Here is a 23,604-nt window from a genome sequence, read left to right on the forward strand (position 1 = left end):
CTGCCTCGGATCTGCCATGCATGTTCCACATCTGCCTGGAAACTTGGTACCTTGGCCTCTTTTCAAGTCTCTCCCTCTATAGTCTCTGTACACAATCCCTGTTCCAAGGCAGTTTGGAAAATAGGTCCCATTAGGGTACCTGCTTTTCTGTGTTGCTGGGTGCAGGTCATATAGAATGCTGGGTCTCTTCCATCTCTACACATAGTGGGCTCTGTCAGTATGTCTTGTCTCAGGGTGATTATCTCATTCATGGGCACAGGGTAGTGTTGCAAGAGCTGCAAATTTGCAGCCACTTGGGCCTGACTTTTCAGAGAGAGAGAGAGAGAGAGAGAGAGAGAGAGAATGAGGGGAGAAAAGAAAAGAATGAAAATAAAAGTCTGCAAGATGGCAGGGAAGTAACCACGGAAGGAAGTACATCACCTGAGCCCCTGCTGGGTGTGGAGCCTTGAGCTAGAGGCTTTAATGTATTATCACACTAAATTTTCATTTCTATATTGCAATGGAAATGCCTGTCCCCATCCTGCAGATGATGTACAGAAGGTAAGTGGTGCCTGCAGTCAATGGAGAGACCAGAGAAATTACTCAGAGCTGATTGGTCTACATCCAGCTGAGTCCAGGACCTCAAAGAACCAGCATGTGGATCCAACAAGGCTTACCCTCTCTGTCATGCTCAGACGAGTTAGGGTGCTCTGAGAACTCCAACATGCCTGCTTTGTCCCACCCAGCTGGCAGGTATTATTTGGAGAAGTTAAATTTTTTTGATGTTTTTCTTGATTGAATAATGAGCAACAAGACCATATGGTGAGAGGGGTACAATCCCACACAATTCCTACTGCCAAAGTTCCACATCCCATCCCCTCCTTTGAAAGTGTTCTTCTTTATCCCTCTGGGAGTATGGACCCACTGTCACTATGGGGTGCAGTAGGTGGAAGGTCTAGCTTCTGTAATTGCTTCTCCACTGGACGTGGGCATTGATAGATTGATCCACACTCCCAGCCTATTTCTGTATTTCCCTAGAGGGGTAGGGAGAAGCCAAATTCTAACCCATTGTCTTCTTCCCAGTGCCAGGTAACAGTGGTGACAGAGCCCCCACCTCAGCCAGAACTGCCTCCCACCTCAGGCAGTGAACAGATCGGGTTTCTGAAGACTATCAACTGCTCCTGCCTCCCTGGAGAAAAGGTACCATCAGTAACTGGCCCTCACTACCCAGACCAAAACAACAGAGTTGAGTCAGGTGCATGCACAGAAAGACTACTTACTGGCAAGGAGATTGGAGCTTCCCACCATGCACTTGGTGGACAACTGTAAAAGGATGACACCTGAAAATGCTTCTTGGGAGGTCGAACTCTAGTTGGAAGCTTTCTTTGACTTCCAATAATTTAATTTTTCCTTCAATTAATAAAACATTTAGGTTGTTTTTCTATTTCAGCATCTGCCTGGGGGGTCTATGTTTATTTATGCTTTCATCTGTAGAATTAGACATAGTGATCTGACTAGTGTATTGTTGATATGCTTCTAAAACCCCTTCTGTTTCATTGGTTTAATCCTCCCTGCTTAACACTGTATTATATTTACATAACCACTGTTAACTAAGCACCACCCTGCCTGCAGGGCATTGGTTTAATCCCCACTGGTTCATGATGTCTTTCTGCTCCGCCCCTCTCCTAGTACACCCTTATTTCCACCAGTCTCTTTTCGCTCCACCCTCTCTACATCACATCCTGTTTCTACTCTACTTGGCAAGTATATATATAAGGACAGGATTGTGATTATAGTTAGCTTAGCGTAGTTTAGATTGTGCTGCGTTCTGCATGAATAAAGAGATACTGCGTACAGCTCAGCCATGAGTCCCTGGTCATCTGTCTCCCACCCACGAAGCTAGCCCAGCAGTGTATACTATGAGATCAAACACACAAAACGATACTATTTCTGCATTTTGTTTTTGGAAATGGAATTTGTGAATGCATTAAAAAGGTGTGGCATGGAAGTAGCTAAGTGTACAATTATGACTACAGGAAATATTATATTTGGTGATGTGTGTGCACAGTATCATGTCCTGTAGTTGGAGCTTACACATCCCGTTCTTTGAATCATGTTGCATTTGGAGTTCGTCAATGTTTATGTACATTCACAACTTCACACACTTAGATCAGGTTTTAAAATCCAGTAATAAGATTTTTTTTGTGTGACTACACAAGTTTTTTTAATTTTTTTTAAGTGTAACCAGGATTATGTTTGAAAATAGTCTATTTTAAAATAGTCCAGTTTCATAGTTTGGTCAACAGTGATCATATGACTATAGATACTCTGAGGTTTCATCACTCTGGACTGAATTTTGCAGTTAGAGACAGTGAGGAAGAGAGTTGGAGAGAAAGAAACCTCAGCACGAGCTTCCTTTGATGTGGTAGACATGGGCTGGAACTTGGGTCACATGCACAGCAAAGCAGTGCACTATTCAAGAGAGCTTTCCCGCTGGCCCTATATATTGTTTCTTAATTAGAGAATTAGAGTGGTGACATATTGGGGTAGAAAGAACCTCTATTTGCCAACCTATTTGTTTTGTCTTCATGATCCCCATCTTCATTCAGGAAACCAGGCTTAACTCACTGGTCATTACTGTCTGCTTTCTGCCCGTGGAGATGTATAGATGGGTTATTAAACAGTGATGAGATAGGAGAAAAAAGAAACTGGAACCTTCCTGGTTCTTTTTTTTCCCCTTACTTTTCTTATTTTGCTTTTTCAGGGTGACAAGGGTTTGGATGGTCCTGTGGGACTCCCCGGTCCAAAGGTCAGTGCTGGGACTGGCACAGGCGTCCTTTAGAGTCTAAGTACCCTTTGCCTGCTCTATGTAAAAAAGAAAAAAAAAGTATCTATCTATCTAACTACTATCTATCTATCTATCTATCTATCTATCTGTCTATCTATCTGTCTATCTATCTTAGTTTTGGTCTTACAGTACTTTACAGGTGTTCTTTACAGTCTAAATGCCCTTTGCCTGCTCTATGTAAAGAAGAAAAAAAAAGTATCTATCTACCATCCATTTGTCTGTCTATCTATGTATCTATGTATCTATCTATCTATATCTCTTAGTGATGGTCTTACAGTACTTTATTGATATGGAAAGAAAGAGAAAGTCATATGTACTTTTAACTTTAGTGTCTGACCGTCTCACTCACTGCTCAGTCTGGAAGTTTTGATTGAGAAGGTTGAATCCACAAATCCTGGCTTAGTTCTTGTTTGTTCCAGCAAGTTTAATTCTCTGATCAGCTGACTGCCTAGCACCCCTTCAAGGTTTTCATGTTCTAGACCTTTGGAGGGTTTGGCTAGTAATGTTGTATTTGTTTAGACTCCTGTACTGTTTATTTTAATTTTTTATTATATTTATTGGATAGAGACAGTCAGAAATAGAGATGGAGAGACAGAACGAGAGTTGGAGAGATATTTGCAGCACTGTTTTACCACTCGCAAAACGTTCCCCCTGCAGGTGAAGACCAGGTGCTCGAACCCAGGTCCTTGTGCCCTATAACCTGTGTGCTCAACCAGGTGTGCCACCACCTGGCCGACCCCTGTTCTGTTAGTTTAAATTGCACAAAATCCTTTATACAGAACTTCCAAACTTACTGATGTAACAAGTACTTCATCATAGGGAACCTCCTCTCATGGACACTTGTGAGAGTATAATGTCATTGTAGTCTCAGACTTGTGCAAATGGTACAAAACGGGCCCTAACTAACTTCTGGCAGTTTTTAAGGCTTCTTTGTGCTCTTGACCTTAGGTCCTCTTATGACAGCATGCCCATTTCTGAGGAGGCGCCTGAATCTCAGAGAGAGATGCTGTTTTCATGTAAAGTGGCAGAGCCGGGGTTTGAACCAGAGTCTACTAAGTCATTTGTTCTATTTTCCAAGCTATGGAGCAGCCCCTGGGCCATTGCCAGGGACAAGTGTGAACAATTTTCATCCACTTGTTTTCTTAATATAATTCTAGAACTAAGAAGCTGGGGAAGTTATTTCAATATTTTTGTCTCTCCTGGGGTAGAAATGTAGCCTGATCATGTAGTTAGTTGTGATAACATGAGCCCTGTCAGAGGACCTGACCTAATGCTTATCCTTCAATCCCTTAGGGGGACATGGGAGCCACTGGGCCTGTTGGAATTCCTGGATCCAAGGGAGAAAAAGGAGACATGGTGAGTAAGCTATATCTTTTTGTATAGTTGCAATGGGTGACTTAAGACTTGCTCCCGGGAGTCGGGCTGTAGCTCAGCGGGTTAAGCGCAGGTGGCGCAAAGCACAAGGACCGGCATAAGTATCCCGGTTCGAACCCCGGCTCCCCACCTGCAGGGGAGTCACTTCACAGGCGGTGAAGCAGGTCTGCAGGTGTCTGTCTTTCTCTCCTCCTCTCTGTCTTCCCCTCCTCTCTCCATTTCTCTCTGTCCTATCCAACAATGACGACAACAACAATAGTAACTACAACAATAAAACAACAAGGGCAACAAAAGGGAATAAATAAATAAAATAAAATATTTTAAAAAAAGAAAGACTTGCTCCCAAGTACTAGTGTCAGCTCAGATGCATTGAGTGTATTCTTTACCACAGCAGAATGAAGTCCAAACTTTTCTCTATGGTCATGGAGGTCTATTGGTCATGGCCTTAACCGGATAGTCTAATCTTACTACTCATCACTGTTCTCCACCCTCAGAAATTCTGTGCTCCCAAATTGACAGTTATGTTATTTTCAATTTTTTTTTTTAAATTAAAAGTTGTTTAAAAGATTGTAAGGTCACAGGGCATAGTTTCACAATGCATCCATCAACAAACTTCTGTGCTTCACCCACTCAGGGATAATAACTGTAATTCTAACAAGTATTAGAGGCAGTTCATTTATTTCTGTTTTTTCTTTCATAGTTCATGTGTTTCAGTTCTCTAGAATCCACGTATGAGCGAAACCAATTATGCTTTCATTATTTTGTTAATCACTAGGCATCAGTACCTTCATGACTCCATTACTCACGATGGACATTTCTCCCTTCCTTTCTTTTTTCATAGTGGATGAGAGGCAGAGAAATAGAAAGAGAAAGATGGAGAGATATACTGATTGAGAAGTTTCTCTCTCTTGCTGTGGAGACAGGGATCATGAACTCAGGGCCTTGTGCATAGCGACATATGAGCCACTATCTGGCTCCTGAAATTGACAGTTATGATTTTACAAACTAGTTATTTCACATTCTTTTTTTTTTAAAGTGTGGATTTGAAAAGAATGTGTATTCTAGTTTTTAGGGGTGAAGAACTCTGAAAATGTCCAGGAAGTCTAGTCTGTCCATCTCTTCATTTAATGCTCTTGTTTCTTTATTGGTTCTGTACTTCACTGATCTAAGTGTGAGAGTAGTGTTGAAGTCTCCCACTATTATGGTATTACTATTGATGTATTTTTGTAGTTCTTTCAGTAGATGTTTGATGTATTTAGATGGGCCCTCACTGGGTGCATAGATGTTAATAATTGTTAAATCTCCTTAGTTGATTGATTCTCTAATCATTATGTAATGGCCTACCTAAATCTTATTACTTTAATTTAAAGTCTATTATGTCAGAGATAAGAAAGGCTGTTCCCGCCCTTTTTTTTGGTTCATTAGCCTGTATGATAGTTTTCCATCCTTTCACTTTAAGTCTGTGTTTGTCTTGTTGGGTCAAGTAGGATTCTTTCATATATATATATATATATATATATATATATATATATATATATATATATATATAATTTATTTATTCCCTTTTGTTGCCCTTGTTGTTTTATTGTTGTAGTTATTATTGTTGTTGTCATTGTTGGATAGGACAGAGAGAAATGGAGAGAGGGAGGAGAAGACAGAGAGGAGGAGAGAAAGATAGACACCTGCAGACCTGCTTCACCACCCGTGAAGCGACTCCCCTGCAGGTGGGGAGCTGGGAAGTAGGATTCTTTCAAGCAACATATGGTTGGTTGTGTTTCTGATCCATCCTCCTACTCTGTGCCTTTTAATGAGTGAGTTTAAGCCATTGACATTTATTGATATTATGGATTTAAGATATTGCAGTGCCATTATTCAACATTTTTTATTTGCTCTGATATATGGCAACTATTATGGTGATGTTCTTGTTTATAAGAGGTCTTTTAGAACCTCTTTCAGGGAAGGCTTGGTGATGGTTGCCTCCTTTACCTATTGCCTGTCTGAGAAGGTTTTGACCCCTCCATCTAGTCTAGCAGAATATATTATCCTTGGTTGAAACCCTTTTTCATTGTGGGCTTGACAGATATCTTGCCATTCTCTTTTGGTTTTTAGAGTTTGAGTGGAGAAATCTGCTGATAGTTTTATGAGTTTTCCCCAGCATGTGACTTTTTTGGTATTTTCTTGCAGCCTTTAGGATCCTCTCTTTATCTTCACTTCTCTTCATTGTAACTATGATGTGTCTAGGTGTCTTCAGGTCTGGGTTGATTCTGTTTGGGATTCTTTGGGCCTCTTGAGTCTTAATGTCCCTTCTGTTGTTTAGAACTGAGAAATTTTCTTCTATTATTTCCTCTAGAATGTTTACTTCCCCTTCCTTTCTTTCTTCCTCTGCTAGGCCAATTACAGGAATTTTACTTCTTTTGAGATCATCCCATAGGTCTCTGTTGTTGTTCAGTGTCTTTCAATCTCTTTTTGAGCTCTTTTACCTCTTTTTTAGTTTTCTGTAGCTCATCCTCTGTCTGGATAATTCTGTTTCTGTCAGTCTATTTTTCCTTCCCTCGACTCCCTTCTTCAATTTGTTTATAGTATTAGCTTGTTCAGTTAATTGACATTTTAGCTCAGCTATTTCAGCTTTCAGTTTTCTAATTACCTTGAGGTAGCTGGTATTTTCCATTGAGGTTTCACCTATTGTTACCCTATTTCTGATAGCCCTTTCCTACATAGTTGTTTTCATTTCTGTGATTATTAGGTCTATTATTGCTTGCATACTTTTCTTATCTATGGTTAATTCTGACTGATTTGGAATTTATTCTGGGCTCCTGTCCTGATTCATTGTGGTAGCAGTTTTATTTGCTCTTGATTTAATCTTTTTTTTTTTTATTGATGTGGTTTATATTTTTCTGTTCTGTCATTCTTCAATTGTTGTGTTTGAGTACAAGCAATGCTAAACTAAAGTCATTTCACAAATGCAGTCACAAACCTCAGAAAGGATGACAGTAGCAACTGAAGCAAAGATTGATACACTTACAACAATACCAGTTAACCAAACAACACCTCCAGTCCAAGAAAAAAAAAAACCAAACCAAACCACAAGAAAAAGAAGAGACAGAAAAAAAGCGAAATCAAGAACAGACAATTATACAAATATACTGTTCACTATAAATTCTAGTAATAGCAAGAGGAGAAAGGAAAGGAGAAAAGAGACACACCCAGAGAAAGAGAGAGAGAGAGAGAGAGAGAGAGAGAGAGAGAGAGTGAGAGACCACTATGAGTCCTATTTCTTCTACAAAATAATTCACAGTTGAGTGTCAGTAAATTCAGAAAGCAAAAGAAAGAAGAAGAAGAAAAAAAACAAGAGCAGAGAAAGGAAATCTATATATTATTTTATTTTATTTTTATTTTTTATATTTATTTTCCATTTTGTTGCACTTATTGTTTTTCATTGTTGTTGTAGTCATTATTGTTATAGTTGTTGATGTCTTCATTGTTAGATAGGACAGATAGAAATGGAGAGAGGAGAGAAAGATAGACACCTGCAGACCTGCTTCACCACCTGTGAAGACACTCCCCTCAGGTGGGGAGCCCAGAGTTGAACCGGGATCCTTTCACTGGTCCTTGTGCTTTGTGCCATGTGTGCTTAACCCGCTGCACTACTGCCCGACTTCCTGATATAAATATATTTTTTAACTAGCTAGAAGGAAAGAAGAAGGAGGGTGGAGGGAAGAGAGAAAGAGAAAAAAGTTCCTCCCACAATGGATAAAACTCCCAGTCACCTATCAATGGAAAAAGCAACAATTTATTTTGGTCAACCTGAAAATGGGGAAAGGGGACAAGTGTATATAATAACAGTAATGATAAAATAGAGGAAAAAGCCCTAACAGTCAGTCTGCAGCTTGGACCACTCCAGATTGGTCCCCTTCCTAAAGGAAACAAAGACAACCAATTATAAAAAGTGTCCAAAAAAAAAAAAAAAAAAAAAAACTTTAGCTAGTATTTCTCAGGCAGGGCTGAAGCCCTGATTGGTCAGGTATTCTGTCACTCAAACAGAGCTCCAGCCCCCTTCAAAAAAGAAAAAAAAAGGCTTGGAATGATGGAAATCGAGGGGGCTGGGTGATAGGGCACCTGTTTGAGAGCACATGCCTGTTACAATGCATAAGGACCCAGGTACGAGTTTCCGGTCCCCACCTTCAGGGGGAAGGCTTCACGAGTGGTGAAGCAGTGCTGCTGATTCTCTCTGTCTCTATCCTACCCTTCCCTCTTGATTTCTGGCTGTCACTATGCAAAAAATAAATAAAGATAATAAAAAATAGAAAGAAAATTAAAAAGAAAAGAAAATTGAGATGGAGGGGGGAAATAGAGGAGAGACACCTGCAGCCCTGATTTACAACTAATTAAGCTTCCCCGCTACAGGTGTGGGCCAAGAGCTTGCATCTGAATCTTTGTACATGGCAAGATGTGCACTGTAATGGTAGCACCACTGCCCAGCCCTCATCTCTAGCCTTTGTAGCTGTTGTCCATGGCAAAGTATCTGAAAGTCTTAAAAAGCCTCACTCCATTAGTCAAATGAATAAAGCAAATACTTTATTTGTAACACTGTCAGATATTACAGATATTACTGTCAGATATTACTCTTCTGTATTTTAATTTTAACACTTTAACTAAAGTTGAAAACAGATTAATTGGAAGGATATGCCATTAAAAAAAAAAGAGAAGAGATGAGAAAAAGTGAATGATGTCAAAGAAAAATGTGCAGATTTGTTCAATGCACCAACATGCACATAACCAAAATGGGCAAAAGGGGCAGAAAAAAAAAATCTTCAGATTGTGTGTAAAGGCATCCCAAATTTGCCAGAAAGTAGTGATCTCTGTGTTCAAATATTTGAATGAACTCCAGTCAAATGTTAGGGGGTCAGGCGGTAGCACAGTGGGTTAAGCGTGTGTGGCGCAGAGCGCAAGGACTGGAGTTAAGAATCCTGGTTCAAGCCCCCGGATCCCCACCTGCAAGGGAGTCGCTTCACAGCAGTGAAGCAGGTCTGCAGGTGTCTGTCTTTCTCTCCCCCTCTCTGTCTTCCCCTCCTCTCTCCATTTCTCTCTGTCCTATCCAACAACGAATGACATCAGCAATGGTAATAATAATAACCACAAAGAGGCTACAACAACAAGGGCAACAAAAGGGGGAAAGAATGGACTCCAGGAATGGTGGATTCATGGTGCAGGCACCGAGCCCAGCAATAACCCTGGAGGGGAAAAAAATGTTAAATTTAGTTCAAGTGCTAAAATTAAAATACAGAAGAACATTTTGAAAGAAGGAAGACATGAAAAATAACTCAACCTATAAACAAACCCTTCTAAGATTAATTACATGGGATGGGGGTAGCAGTAGCACAGCGGTTAAGAGCCATGGTGCGAAGCCAGAGAACTGGCCCAAGGATCCCCGTTCCAGCCCCTGGCTGCCCACCTGTAGAGGAGTTACTTCACAGGCGGTGTGAAGCAGGTCTGAAAGTGTCTATCTTTTTCTTTCCCTCTCTGTCTTTCTCTCCCCTCTCAATTCCTCTCTGTCCTATCCAACAGCAATAATATATTTATGGGCTTTTTCAGTGATTACCACAATTCAAACAAGACAATGCACATGTAAATTCAGCATTGGTTAATAATAGCTATCATTCTCTCCCTTCCTCCCTCTCTCCCTCCCTCCTTTCATTCCTTCCTCCCTTCTTTCCTTCCTTCCTTTTTCTTTTTCCTACATCTTTCTTTCTTTCTTTCTTTCTTTCTTTCTTTCTTTCTTTCTTTTTGGTAGACACACATACAGAGAGAGAGAGAGAGAGAGAGAGAAGAGACTTCAGCATCAAAGTACACTATCCAACTAAACTATTTCACAAACCCTCTCCCATTCCTTATTTAAAAATTTTTTATTATTTATTTTCCCTTTTGTTGCCCTTGTCTTTTTATTGTTGTTGTAGATATTATTGTTGTTATTATTGATGTCGTCATTGTTGGATAGGACAGAGAGAAATGGAAAGAGGAGGGGAAGACAGAGAGGGGGAGAGAAAGATAGACACCTGCAGACCTGCTGCACCACCTGTGAAGTGACTTCCCTGCAGGTGGGGAGTCAAAGGCTTGAATCGGGGGTTCTTGCGCTTTGTACCACATGCACTTAACCCGCTGTGGTACTGCCAGACTCCCTCTCTTTTTAAAACTGATTTAATAATGATAGGCAAGACTGTAGGGTAAGAGAGGTACAATTCCACCACCAGAACTCCATATCCCATCTCCTCCATGGGAAGCTTTCCTGTTCTTTATCCCTCTGGGATCATGGATCCAGGATCTTTATGGGATGCAGAAGGCAAAAGGTCTGGCTTCTGTAACTGCTTCTCCACTGAACTTGGGTGTTGACAGGTTGATCCATACTCCCAGCCTGTGTCTCTTTTTCCCTAGTGGGTCAGGGGTCTGGAGAGGTAGGGTTCCAGGTTACATTGGTGAGGTCGTCTGCCCAGTTAAGTGAAGTTGGTGTCATGGTGGCATCTGCAACTTGGTGTCTCAAAAAACATTAAGATATAAAGCAGAACAAGTTGTTTAATAATCAGGAACCTAAAGTTAAGACGATAGCAGATGAGATTTGGGGTCTCCATGTTGGAAAAGGCTAGTAGGTCTATTTTGGGTATATTTCAAGGTGCCCATGACTTTTACAGGCTCTTTGACAAGCATGATGAAAAAAAAACTTTCAACCCTCTTAGAACCCAGAGTACTGCTGCCATGTGGTATTCAGTTGTAAAAGGTGGATTTCTGCTTTCTTTGTTAGGGCAGAGGACCTTTTATCCAAGGAGAAAAAGGAGAAAAGGTGAGTTTCTCTCTTTTTTCACATCAAAGGATTTGGAGATTACTTAGGGAGCAGGTTTTCCTGTTGGGAGATGGTGTGCTTCATTTGTGCTCCTTGGTGAAAATCTGAGTAGAAGGCAGATGGTTCTATGTATGTCTTCTCCTAACTCCAAAGGCAAAAGCATACCCAGTGACCAGCAGGAAGAGATAAGGTGGACCTGTTAGCTGGTGAATTGAGGATTAAGGAGCAGGACTCACATATCCAAAGGGATTCAAGATTTCTTATTGTTTTTGCCGGGCTGGCTTCACGGGCAGGAAACAGATGGCCAGAAACTCATGGCTGAGCTGAGAACACAGTTTAATCTTTATTTATGAGCAGGCAAACAGTCCAACACCTAATAACCACACAATGTGCTCCTCCATCTTTCTCCTCCCGGCAGCATCAGGAACTCAGGAACTATGTAGGATAGGGGGCTGGGGAGAAGGGAGAAGCATGAAAAGGCAAAGACTAAACCACAATCTCCCAGTGGGGGTGGGGGGGAGTGAGACCAAACCAATGTAACAGAAAAGACCATGTAAATAGACCACAATGTCAAACAATGTCAAACAATGTAACAGAAGCAGAACTAGATCCCAGAAGCAGAACTAGAAGCATACCAACAATTTCTGACTTTGTAACCTACATTTATTTGTGCTAAGAAGTGTCTCTTGCTCTGTTCTTATTCTAGGGTTCGCTGGGTCTACCTGGTCCTCCTGGAAGAGAAGGTAGCAAGGGCATTCGGGTATGTCTATTCCTACAACCTACCCACAAGTTAGCACCTAGCCTGAATCCCCTAATATAACCTAGAAGACTTCCAATGAGATGACCTTTCCCAGTGCTGAGCCAGAGGTCGGCCTCATTTTTTTTCTCAGCAACTTTCAGGTCCCTGGAGTAAGCTAAATTGTTGTAGCAGGTTTAGTGATGACTCTTGTCACCAGGAATTGCCTTTGTGTCTTTGGAAGTTGTCTTTGCACATAATGGATGAGGTGCCCTCTATGGGAGGTCCAAGATGGAGGAGTCCCTTAATCCCCAGTTCATAGCTAGAGCCCTCAGGGTGAGGCCTAAGCAACTTCTGGCACCTGAGAGAGCCATTCAGATGTTGTTATTATTGTTGTTATCATGTTATTATTTCCATTAAGACAGAGACCTTGTGCATATAGAACTTCACGACTACCCTTTTTTTTTTTTTTCATCCAGATAGAGAAATAGAGTACGAGAAAGCAAGGTATCACAGGACTGGAGGGTCCCTAAGTACAATAGCACTTCCTCTGTAGTGCAGGCAAGCAAACCTGAACCACGTGTGTGGCCACACCGTGGCCTTATTTGGGGAGCTATCTCTAACCTAACCCAGCACTCTTCCGAACCTCTCCTCCCTGGACTGGAGTCATCGTCATCGTCATTCCACCACACCAGACTAATGTTTCCTTAACTGCTCTCTCCAAGCTCGGTTTTATTAACTCAGGAGCACTAGGGGTGGGTGGGAAGGGAAGTAATATCACACTTATCATGCTGGCAGCATATCAGTTTTTTTTGTCCCTAAAGAAAAGCATCTGAAGAGTTCCTGACCTTTAACAGCCACACAAGTCTGTAAAGAGACCAGAGTTCTAGGTATAGTTACTCCCTAGGAGTTTTGAACTGCCTCAGAATGCCTGACCATTTGTCCCACAGGAATATGACCTTGTACTGTTTTGTGTGCAGGGGGAACCAGGAGAACCTGGGCTGCCTGGTGAGGTGGGCATGCGGGTAAGTGTTCTTTGACCTGAATGTCTCTCGTATTCCCAGTAGATGACTCTCAGAGCAGAACTCATCGCTCTGATCTGAGAGGAGATACGCAGAGGGTCCCCTTCTTCCCCTCCTCATGTCCCCACCCAGACTTGTCGATCTCTACTCATGTATACATGCCTTTCCCTCAATTCTTACAGAAATTAACACAGTCCCTATGCCATTGATCTTTTTAGTTAAAGCAGAAACATCTTTCCACAGTAATTCAAATAGATGCTACCTAGTCTTAATCAATGCATATTATTCCAAGCCATGGAAGCATCAGAATATATATAACCATTTTCCTAATGAGTTTCCTGGAGGTTGTTGCCAATGCCATTCTTTTTTTTTTCCACCAAAATCAAGAAGCAATGTGTTTGTGTGTGTGTGTGTGTGTGTGTGTGTGTGTGTGTGTGTGTATGTGTATGTGTGTGTGTGTGTCCTGTGTTTTTATTTCAGTATACTAGAAAGAGTAAAGTAGAATAGAAAGAAAAAATGTCGGGAGAGTCGAATGGTAGCACAGTGGGATAAGTGCACATGACACGAAGTCAAGGACCAGCTCAAGGATCCTGGTTCAAGCCCTGGCTCCCAACATGCAGGGGAGTCACTTCACAGGCTGTGAATCAGGTCTGCAGGTGTCTGTCTTTCTCTCCCCCCTCTGTCTTCCCCTCCTCTCTCCATTTCTCTCTGTCCTATCCAACAAGGACAACATTAGTAACAACAACAATAATAACTACAACAATAAAACAACAAGGGCAACAGAAGGGAAAAATAAAATAAATATTTAAAGAAAGAAAAAAATGTCTAAAATGTTCATAGACTCAGGAAATGAAGTTTTAATTGTCATCGATTTTGGTAGCTCTGTCCAAATTAATTCCCCCAAAGCTGCAGCCACTCGTGGCCCTGGCAGCTGAGGAGCCTGCTGGGTGCTGCAGACTGCTGTGCGTACTTCATTGGGACTTGTCTAGACTGTGCTGACTGCTGGCAGGTCTCCTGGCAAAGTAGGCATGCTCCCGCTATGCAGGGAGTGGCAATAAGCTCTAAATACAGGAAGGGTGGTGGACGTGGTGGTGGGATCTCTCTGACAGACCATGTCCAGGCAGCCTGGCAGTACACAGTGAGAAACAACAGAGTTTCTCTTCAAACACAGTTAGTGACTGAATGATACCTTTCCTCACACATCCCCTCCCCCCCATCTTCAAATCATTTTTCGTGAATACTATTTCTCAGGGATACCAAGGACCACCTGGACTTCCTGGACCTCCTGGACATGAGGGAATTCCTGTAAGTAAAGGCTTGTCAGGGAAGAACTGGCCCTCCATTCTCCAGGGATCAGGACTTAGGCTCCACATCAGGCTAATGACAAGACTCCTCTGTTTTCATGCATGATAAGCATGGACGTATTGTTCAGACTAGAAACACATGAGCAGTGTATTACTTAAAAATTTCCCAGAGAACAAATTTAGGTGCACACTTCTCAAACTGTGTTTGTAATAATAAAATAGCAGGTTTGCATGGAGTCCCAAACTGTTTATTTTTTTTCCATTTTCTCCTTTAAAAATGTTTATTTTTTATTATCGTTAGGGTTATTCTTGGGACTTGGTGCCTACAGGATGAATTCAGTGTTCTCAGTGGCCCTAGGTTGGCTGCCCCACTCTGCAAGCAGAAGGACACTGTGTTGTAGATGTTGACTTCATAGGGAAGTATTCTCACCAGCATCCCAGACAGTTGACCCATGAGTCCTACGACAGGTCCTAAACAGAGAAGAAAGACTTAGATACTCTGTTACTGATCTTGTCTTTTTCCCTCCAGGGTCTCCAGGGAGAACGGGGTGAAAAAGGAGGCAGAGGAGAAAAGGTATTTGTAACCTAATAATGACAATATTCTTTCATAAGAAAGAGAAAGGGGTCCTGGGACTCTCGTGTGTGTGTGTGTGTGTGTGTGTAGCTGAGACTAATGCTTGGCATGGGGCTAAGCACAGTCAGCAACAGATGTCAGGGCCTTTGCTCGCTGTCTTCTCCTTTTCATGACCATCATCATGGGGATGTCCACTCAGCTCCTGCCTGGTGAACACTGTTTTTGCTTCACTTTTCTTCTTTTTCCAGGGAGAACGAGGCCTGGATGGATTCCCTGGAAAACCTGGGGAGGCAGGAGAACAGGTAGGCTAGAAAATGATGATGATGCTAGGGGCTGGGTGTTGTTGTGAGGACAGGAACAAGGTGAGGACTCACACAAAGCCTGGTGTAATCTAAGCACCTGGTTAGCAGCTGCAGGAGGTTTAATGACCAGCTCCCAGCTATGATCACATATGAAATTATCCTGTACCAGTGTGTGTGGGGGGTTGTCCCAGAGAACACTGCATTAAACCCATCCCAAGCCCAGTAATCTGTGACTGTTAACCTGTGACCTCAAGCAGGTAAGCCACCGCCCAGCCCCTCATGTGTGACTATTCATGCCAAAGTCCTGGTCTCTTGGAAATCTTCCTCAGGGAATATTGATGAAAAGGAGCATCTTGAGGGTCTCCTGTGCTAACTTTCTCTGTCTTTTTGGTTTCTCTGCTGCATTAATTACCCCTGATGTGGAGTCCAGGCAGCCAGCTCTCAGGTGTGAATGTTTGACAAGTCTTCAGTATAGCCACAGGTCTAAAAGTGCCACACTTGGCCCTCTGTATTTCTAGGTCAAGGGGACATCAGGACTGTTTGTTTCCCTGCTTCTTGCCCATGTTCACTTTAGTATATCCCAGTTTCCCACAGGAAATACTCCTTTGCTTACTCAGGGCGTTCTCTATACTCCATTGCCAGTGTGAACTTTCTTTATTTTTATTATTATCTTTATTTATATATTGGATAGAGACAGACGGAAGTCAAAAGGGAAGGGGTGATAGAGAAGGAGAGAGACACCTACAATGTTGCTTCACCATTCACAAAGCTTTCCCCTGGTGTGTGGGGGGGTCTGGAGGCTTGAACCTGGTCCTTGCACTCATGTGCACTCAATGAGGTGTGCCACCACAAAGCTCCTAACTGTGAGCTTTCAAAGGGGACCTTAAGAAGATATAACACTCAGGTTGATTGAGGAAGTATGTTCTGTCACTGAGCATGCAACACAAAATCTGGTTTTAAGGAAGCCTACGTTTTCTGGGGGTGAAAATCAAGCTGCAGTGTTGAGGTGGCATTGTCCTTGACCTCTTCATTCTTTGCTCACTGCACTGATGGTTCACTTTCTTTCAGGGAAGACCTGGACCACCGGGTATTCCTGGACCCCAAGGAGAGAAGGTAAGCCGCCCTCAGTGAGAAGTAGCTCTGGGCTTGAGATAAGTAGCAGTGTGAGTTGTCCTTTTGAGCAAATCAAGGAGAAGGTAGGGGAAGAGGCCCAACGTGGAATTCTGGGAACAGGGTGCAGAGCTGGTGGCTTGAGTACCAGGAGCTCAGCCAACAACAATTACCATGTCCAGTGGAGAAGCAACTACAGAAGCCAGACCTTCCACCTTCTGCACCCTATAAATATTTTTGGTCCATATTCCCAGAGGGATAATGAATAGGGAAGCTTCCAATGGAGGGAATGGGATATGAAACTCTGGTGGTAGGAATTATATGGAATTGTACCCCTTTTATCCCACAACCATAGGTTTAACTCAAGGAATGTGACAAATGATATTATCACTGCTCTTGTGCTTATTACAATGTTGCGTACACAGTCTTTGTTGAAAAGCCATATAAGCTGCTTTAGAGCTGAAATTGTTTGTGAAAAGCAACAACCAATTCTTGGTACTGGGATGAATGTGTAAACAAAAAATAATAAGGTTTCTGAACTAGGGTAAATAATTAGGGGCGATGGAGATAGCATAATGGTTATGCAAACAGACATTCATGCCGAGGCTCCAAAGTTTCAAGTTCAATACCAGGCACCATCATAAGCCAGAGCTGAGCAGTGCCCTGGTGTCTGTCTCTCTCTCTCTCTCTCTCTCTCTCTCTCTCTCTCTCTCACTGCATCTCTTTAAAAAACGAAATGAACAAGGTATTTAAAAAAGAGAAAATAAAGAGAGAGGCAGTCTGGGACTATGGATTGACCAGTCAACGCCCATGTTCAGCGGGGAAGCAATTACAGAAGCCAGACCTTTCACCTTCTGCATCCTACAATGACCTTGGGTCCATACTCCCAGAGGGTTAAAGAATAGGAAAGCTATCAGGGGAGGGGATGCGATACGGAGTTCTGGTGGTGGGAACTGTGTGGAGCTGTACCCCTCTTACCCTATGGTTTTGTTCATGTCTCCTTTTTTTAAACAAATTTAAAAAAATAATTTAAAAAATTCCTACAAAGCAAAAACAATAAGCAACAGGAATATCTTGTAGAAAAGAGAGAGAGAGAGAAAATAATTCAACACAGATAGATTTAAATTATCCCAGGTAGAGAAAGCAAGCGTGAGGACAGCGCATGTGTTGGGGTGGAGAGGAAGTAGTCCTGTGGACTTGCTTAAACAGGAGAGGCTGCCAGGTGGGAGGAGTGGCAGAAAGTGATCCTGAGTGCTCTCTGCTGACAGGGCTGTTGCTTCTCTGCAGGGTGTTGTTGGGCCTGTTGGACCTCCTGGCATTCCTGGCTCTGTGGTAAGCAGTGCTGTTATCAGTGGTGAGACGCGCAGAGTCATCACTGGTAGGACTGAGTCATTACCTCTATGGAACTAAGCACAGTTCTTCTAAAGACATGAGTTGAAGACCATATTTCTGATGCTAAAATCAAGATATGCTTTGAAAAATGTCTGAAATTGATGCATTGTAGTATGTCGTGTGAACATTTTTATTGGATGGGATAGAGAGAGAGGTTGACTGCTATTGAGATGCCACTACTGTTTCTGATGACTGCTTTGTCCCTCAGGTGCAGAAAGAAGGCCTGAAGGGTGAACAGGTAAGAGGAACATGGCTTCTCCCATGGTGTGACATACAGTATAAGGGGAAGAGAATGAAGTTCTCCACGGAGTTCTATTCGTGCTCAGAGGGAACCTTCCAGACGTGTGCGAGGAGGGCCTTCTGGCAGCACTGATGACACTCACTTTTACTCCCATTCCCCATTGGGAACCCTGAAAGAAAACACTGGTTCTGTAAAGGGTCATGGCGACCATATGGAAATGGCTAATCCATATCTGACTTGTGTTTCCAGGGTGCTCCCGGGCCTCGAGGGCACCAGGGCCCACCTGGACCTCCAGGAGCTCCAGTAAGTCATACCTCCCCACTCTAGGGTCTCCTCAGAACACCTCTGGCAAATAAGAATCATTCCTATGACTGAGTGCTAAGTTATGTCAGCAGCTCATTTCATCACTTGAGTGGTGGGTGTAGCCGGTGTCAACATCTAGCACATTATGAAGATGAGTCTAGGGGAGGCAGCATCACCAGCAGTAGCTCCTGCAGTTGCAAGTGTAAAACTGGGCTTAAAGGTGAGACATTGGGAGTTGGGTGGTAGTGCAGCAGGTTAAGTGCAGGTGGCACAAAGCACAAGGGCCGACTTAAAGATCCCGGTTCCAGCCCCCCCCCCCCGCTCCCCACCTGCAGGGGAGTCCTTCACAGGCTGTGAAGCAGGTCTGCAGGTGTCTGTCTTTCTCTCCCCCTCTCTGTCTTCCCCTCCTCTCTCCATTTCTCTCTGTCCTATCCAACAACGACAACAATAAAACAACAAGGGCAACAACAAGTAATAAATAATATATATAATAATTATATATTAATTATATAATATAATATAATTATATATTATATAATAATATATTATATATATTAATATATAATATTAACCAGAAATATAATGATTTATTATATATTAATAATAATATATAATTATATATATATATATATGTGTGTGTGTGAGACATTATACATCTCCAGGGGCCTTCAGGACACCCCTCTCCCCCACCCTCCACACAAACACACATATCAAATTCCAAATAGAGAGTGATTGACATTCTGGTGCTCAATCTGGTATTTTAGTTTTCTTTCAGATAAAATGGAAGAAAAAACAGTGCCAATTGTGTTGTTTCCCATGTACATTTGCTTTTGTCATGTATCTGATTGATTGTGACTTTGCAGTGGCTATGAAAATCTTAGTCTTTCAGTGTTTCTGTCTGTTAAGAATTGAATGATGTGTAAATAATTTGGCAGTAGAACATTCAAAAGGACCTTGTGATCATTTTGTGAGAGGAGTTCAGATTCTAGGAATAATTAATAAGAATGCAATAGTTTCTACAGGTCAAGAAGACAGGTTTAACTATGCTTCTCCTAACAGTACACTGCTACCTCTTTCAGGTTACTGTATGTCATTGAAAGAAGAAAATTTATAACACCCATAAATCAGTTATTCTGATTCATCAAAACCATTTCTTCCCTAGAATAAATGTATACAGTTTTGCTTAGGAAAAAAATTCAACTCAGGTATATCTGGGCAATTCAATATCACAGAGTTCAGGGTCAGAAAGGCTACCTTTTGAGAGTCAAGTGGTAGTGCAGCAGGTTAAAAGCAGGTGGTGCAAAGCGCAGGGACCAGCATAAGGATCCCGGTTCGAGCCCCTGGCTCCCCACCTGCAAGGGCGTCGCTTCATGAGCAGTGAAGCAGGTCTGCAGGTGTCTGTCTTTCTCTCCCCCCTCTCTGTCTTCCCCTCCTCTCTCCATTTCTCTCTGTCCTATCCAACAATGACAACATCAATAACAACAATAAGAACTACAAAAACAATAAAAAAACAACAAAGGCAACAAAAAGAAATAAAAGAATCATGAAAAAATAACTGTATGCACTTAAAAAGAAACGAAAAGCTACCTTTTGTCTTTATAACTTTAGATGCATTGCTAATATCTCTAAGCTTCAATGTTCAGGGTTATCCAACACTGTTATAATGCTGAGAAATTTGTAGTAAATAATGCTGAAAATACAGGACACTGTTTATAGTTAGCTTTCATGCATAGATTGGCAAATATATTTTAGATCTTTATTTACAAACATTTAACATCCGTACTATGGCATGCTTTGATATGCACATATATTCACATTAACTCTATATGAAGGTGCTCATTTTCAGTTTTTACCAATGAAGCACAATACTAATGACTTGCGGAAAGCCACACTAATAATAAAAAGCAAAACAGAGCTTTGAACCCAAATCAGACCAAGCTCTGCTTCTCCCTGAGTGCAAATTTCAGTTATATTTCCCTTCAGACATGTGAAAGGGGTTTTATAATACCTTATGGATCCCACTAATAAATAGGATGCTACTAATGTCTAGCCTTGTTTAAGCATGAAGAGGCCTTCTTGGACTCTAGAATCTGAGTCAAGAATATTTTGTTGTGGTCCGGGAGGTGGTGCAGTGGATAGGGCATTGGATTCTCAAGCATGAGGTCTTGAGTTTGATCCCCGGCAGCACATGTACCAGAGTGGTGTCTGGTTCTTTCTCTCTCTCCTCCAATCTTTCTCATTAATAAATGAATAAAATCTTTAAAAAAAAATAAAAAAGAATATTTTGTTAGTCTTCCCTCCCATGTATATTTATTATAATAAATAAGGATGTTTTCCCATCCAATTTGAGGTAGAGAGCAAAATATACCCTATGTTGTTGACCTTGTATTTACCACTTCCTGTTTTTGTTTTTCTGTTCACTCTTCTGAAGGGTCTTCTGGGTCTAGAAGGCAAAGAAGGACCCCCTGGATTACAAGGTCCTCGTGTAAGTAGACCGTTTTTCCCTATCTCATCCCTCAATTCACCATACTGGTCTCCATTTTGGAAGGTCAACAGAAGAAAGTGTGCTGACGATATGAAGTTAAAATGAACACTAAAAGAATAGAACATTTTAATGCAGTTCATCAAATAGGATTGAGAATCTGTAGGTACTTCCTACATATTTGGCCATGAGTTGATTTCTCTATATGCCCTGAGTTATGGATATAGAGACTCATGCCCTTGTGTGATCATAACCGTTGTGGAAGGTAGCCAGGGAAGAATGGTGAACTGGCCCAACCTGGGGGTTAACCAGGTATTCGTTTATAAGGTGGTGTCTTCAGGGAAAAGTAAGAGAAAAGTAGAATGAAAGGATAGAGGTCTGCCAACACCTTATCAATATTAACTACTTTAATATATTATCTCATGGTATTCCATCCAGTTTAATTTAATCTAGCTCTGGTTTTCTTATCTAGGTTGCGTGCATCTTATAGGTTCTCATTTACCAGTAATCACAACACAATGTCAGATGTTTAAGAAAGAAGGTCTAGGGGCCAGATGTTGGCGCATCAATTAAAAGTGCATATTACCAAGCACAAGAACACAGGTTCAAGCCCCCTTCCCCACCTGGAGAGGGAAAACTTTCTGAGTGCTGAAGTAATACTGCAGGGACCTCTATTTTCCCTCCCTTCTTCCTCCTCTCCTCCCCTTTCTTCTTTATCTCCCTCTTCTTCTCTCCTTCCCCTCTTCCGTTCTTTCTCTTCCTTCCTTCCTTCCTTCCATCCTCCCATCCTTCCTTTCTTCTTTCCTTCCTTCTTTCCTTCTTTCCTTCTTTCCTTCTTTCCCTTTGCCACCAGGCTTTCCCCTGGGGCTTGGTGTTTATGCTATGAATTCACTGCTTCTGGTAGCCACATTTCCCTTTTAATTTGATAGGACAGAGAAAAAAATGAGAAGAGGGATACAGGGAAAGAGAAAGAGACACTTGCAAACTGACTTCACAGCTCATGAAGCTTCTTCCTTATAGGCATTAAGCCGGGGCTCAAACACTGGTCCTTGTGCACTCATCTGGGTTGTGCCACTGACAAGGCCCCCAGGTATCTCTTTTTCTTCTGTTCCTCTTTACCTCTCCCTTCCTTCTCAACTTCTCTATGTGTATGTTCAACAAATAAATTAAATATTGAAAAAACAATAGGGGGCCGAGAGGTAGTGCACTGGGTTAAATGCACATAGTACAAAGCACAGGGTCCTGCACAAGGATCCCAGTTCCAGCCCCCAATTCCCCACCTGTGGGAAGTGTGTGCATATGTGTGTGTGTGGGGGGGGGTTGCTTCCCAAGTGGTGAGGCAGGTCTGCAGGTGTCTATCTTTCTCTACCCCTCTATGTCTTCCCTTCCTCTCTCCATTTCGACAAATTATGGCCGCCAGGAATAGTGGATTCATAGTGCAGGCACTGAGCCCCAGCAATAATCCTAGAGACAAAAAAAGAAAAAGAAAGAAAAACAAACAAACAAACCAAAAAAAAAAAAAAACACCACACTAACATATTAAAAAAGAAAGGAAGGTCTCTCTGGACAGCAAAAACAGTTCACTTAGATTGTCTCCCTGCTTTATTATGTATGTGGCTCAGGTTCAAAGCCAATCCAAAAGGTACTGGTTCAGTCTTTGGTTCTGTGGTGTGTTCCACTGTCTTTCTCTGTCTTAGTCTCTCCCTGTAGAATGCAAAGAAGTTGGAGTTGAGTATTGAAGCTGTGGTTAACACACACACACACACACACACACACACACACACAGGATAAAAAGGACAAAAAAAAGAATAATAAGTTTATTTAATATAAGTTGTGGGACCTATGGGTCTCAGGTGTACATATCTGATAAACTGCTGTTATGCTTATTCCCTGGTCCTCAAGAAATAAAAGTAGACACTTGTATATGTGTATAGACATAAATATTACATATTAAGGGAATACCAGTGAGTAGATCTGAAGCAATCCCAAGCACTACACCATCATTGCGTCTCTATTTCAGCATGCATCTTTAAAGGAGAAATGATATATATATGTATGTATCTTAATTTGGCAGGTTAATGGTTTTCAGTGCAGTTGTAGACACATAGATAGAATTTCTCATATCATCATGATAGATGTTTGCGAAACACTCTCACCCCAAGCCTAAGCTCTTCTCCACCATCATGCATCAGCAGTCCAGAGCCCTTTGCTTTGGCACAACACATGGAAAACAGTCCCAAGTTTTACTTTTTGTTCTTGTTTCTTAAGTTCTGCCCATTAGTGAGATCTTCCTATTTTCATCCTTCTCTTTCTGACTTATCTCACTTAACATGATTCCTTCAAACTCCATTTTATTCACCACCCAAACAGGAGACCCAAAGAGCTAACAGCTATATAAAAGATGTTCAGAATCACTGATTGTCAGAGAAATGGAAATAAAGACAACAGTACAATGTCATTTCACTCCTGTGAGGAAGTTATACATCAGAAAGGATAGTAACAGCAAATGTTGGAGAGGTTAGAGTCTGGATCTTGAGGCTACAGAGTCTGGACCTCATAAACAGAATGATGATATTACAAGTAGAAGGGTCAGTGGAGTACATGGGGGTCTGCCTGATTGTCCTACTGCTGCACTTAGTGGGTAAATGACAATGGCTTGGACCCAGAGTGTCTTGGGCACTTTTGACATTCTGTTGATGTCTCTCAATGCTAACAATGTTCCAGGCCATGGTTACTGCTCCCTCATGGCCAAAACAGGAGAAACAAATTGTGATGCTTCTCAGTGTGGACTGAGAAGCAGCTTCCTGTTCAGTTAGTCAGAAAAACCTGAGACAGAATGACTTGCTCAAGAAAATTATATCTTTCCTCCCTTTGCAATGACCTGTCATTTTTCTCCGCATCAATTCGAATTCAAACATCATGCTGAAAAAGTTCATTAATGCCGCTCACACACTGATACTATGAAAGGGGAAAAGAGGAGACAATGACAAGTCACAGAGATCTGAAAATTGAGACACTGCAAACTTAAAGTATGGGGTGAGGAAAGGGACCTGGGGAAAGGGCCCTTTATTTTAGAGATTAGCACAAGAGGCAGACATTGTAATC

General features: G+C 41.9%; 1 protein-coding gene across 1 annotated transcript in view; it reads left to right on the forward strand.

Annotated features, from left to right (window-relative positions):
* The window catches only part of COL22A1 (collagen type XXII alpha 1 chain), a 270,579-nt gene that overhangs the window by 81,329 nt on the left and 165,646 nt on the right, over positions 1-23,604 (forward strand). Inside the window, exons 9-22 of the mRNA XM_060202364.1 lie at positions 1,063-1,179; positions 2,744-2,788; positions 4,121-4,183; positions 10,995-11,033; positions 11,740-11,793; positions 12,750-12,794; positions 14,043-14,096; positions 14,625-14,669; positions 14,918-14,971; positions 16,040-16,084; positions 17,369-17,413; positions 17,682-17,711; positions 17,964-18,017; positions 20,449-20,502. Of these exons, the coding sequence (XP_060058347.1) occupies positions 1,063-1,179; positions 2,744-2,788; positions 4,121-4,183; positions 10,995-11,033; positions 11,740-11,793; positions 12,750-12,794; positions 14,043-14,096; positions 14,625-14,669; positions 14,918-14,971; positions 16,040-16,084; positions 17,369-17,413; positions 17,682-17,711; positions 17,964-18,017; positions 20,449-20,502 (744 nt within the window). The remainder of the gene's footprint in view (positions 1-1,062; positions 1,180-2,743; positions 2,789-4,120; positions 4,184-10,994; positions 11,034-11,739; positions 11,794-12,749; positions 12,795-14,042; positions 14,097-14,624; positions 14,670-14,917; positions 14,972-16,039; positions 16,085-17,368; positions 17,414-17,681; positions 17,712-17,963; positions 18,018-20,448; positions 20,503-23,604) is intronic.

Source organism: Erinaceus europaeus, chromosome 1, assembly GCF_950295315.1.
Source record: "Erinaceus europaeus chromosome 1, mEriEur2.1, whole genome shotgun sequence".
Taxonomy (NCBI): Eukaryota; Metazoa; Chordata; class Mammalia; order Eulipotyphla; family Erinaceidae; genus Erinaceus; species Erinaceus europaeus.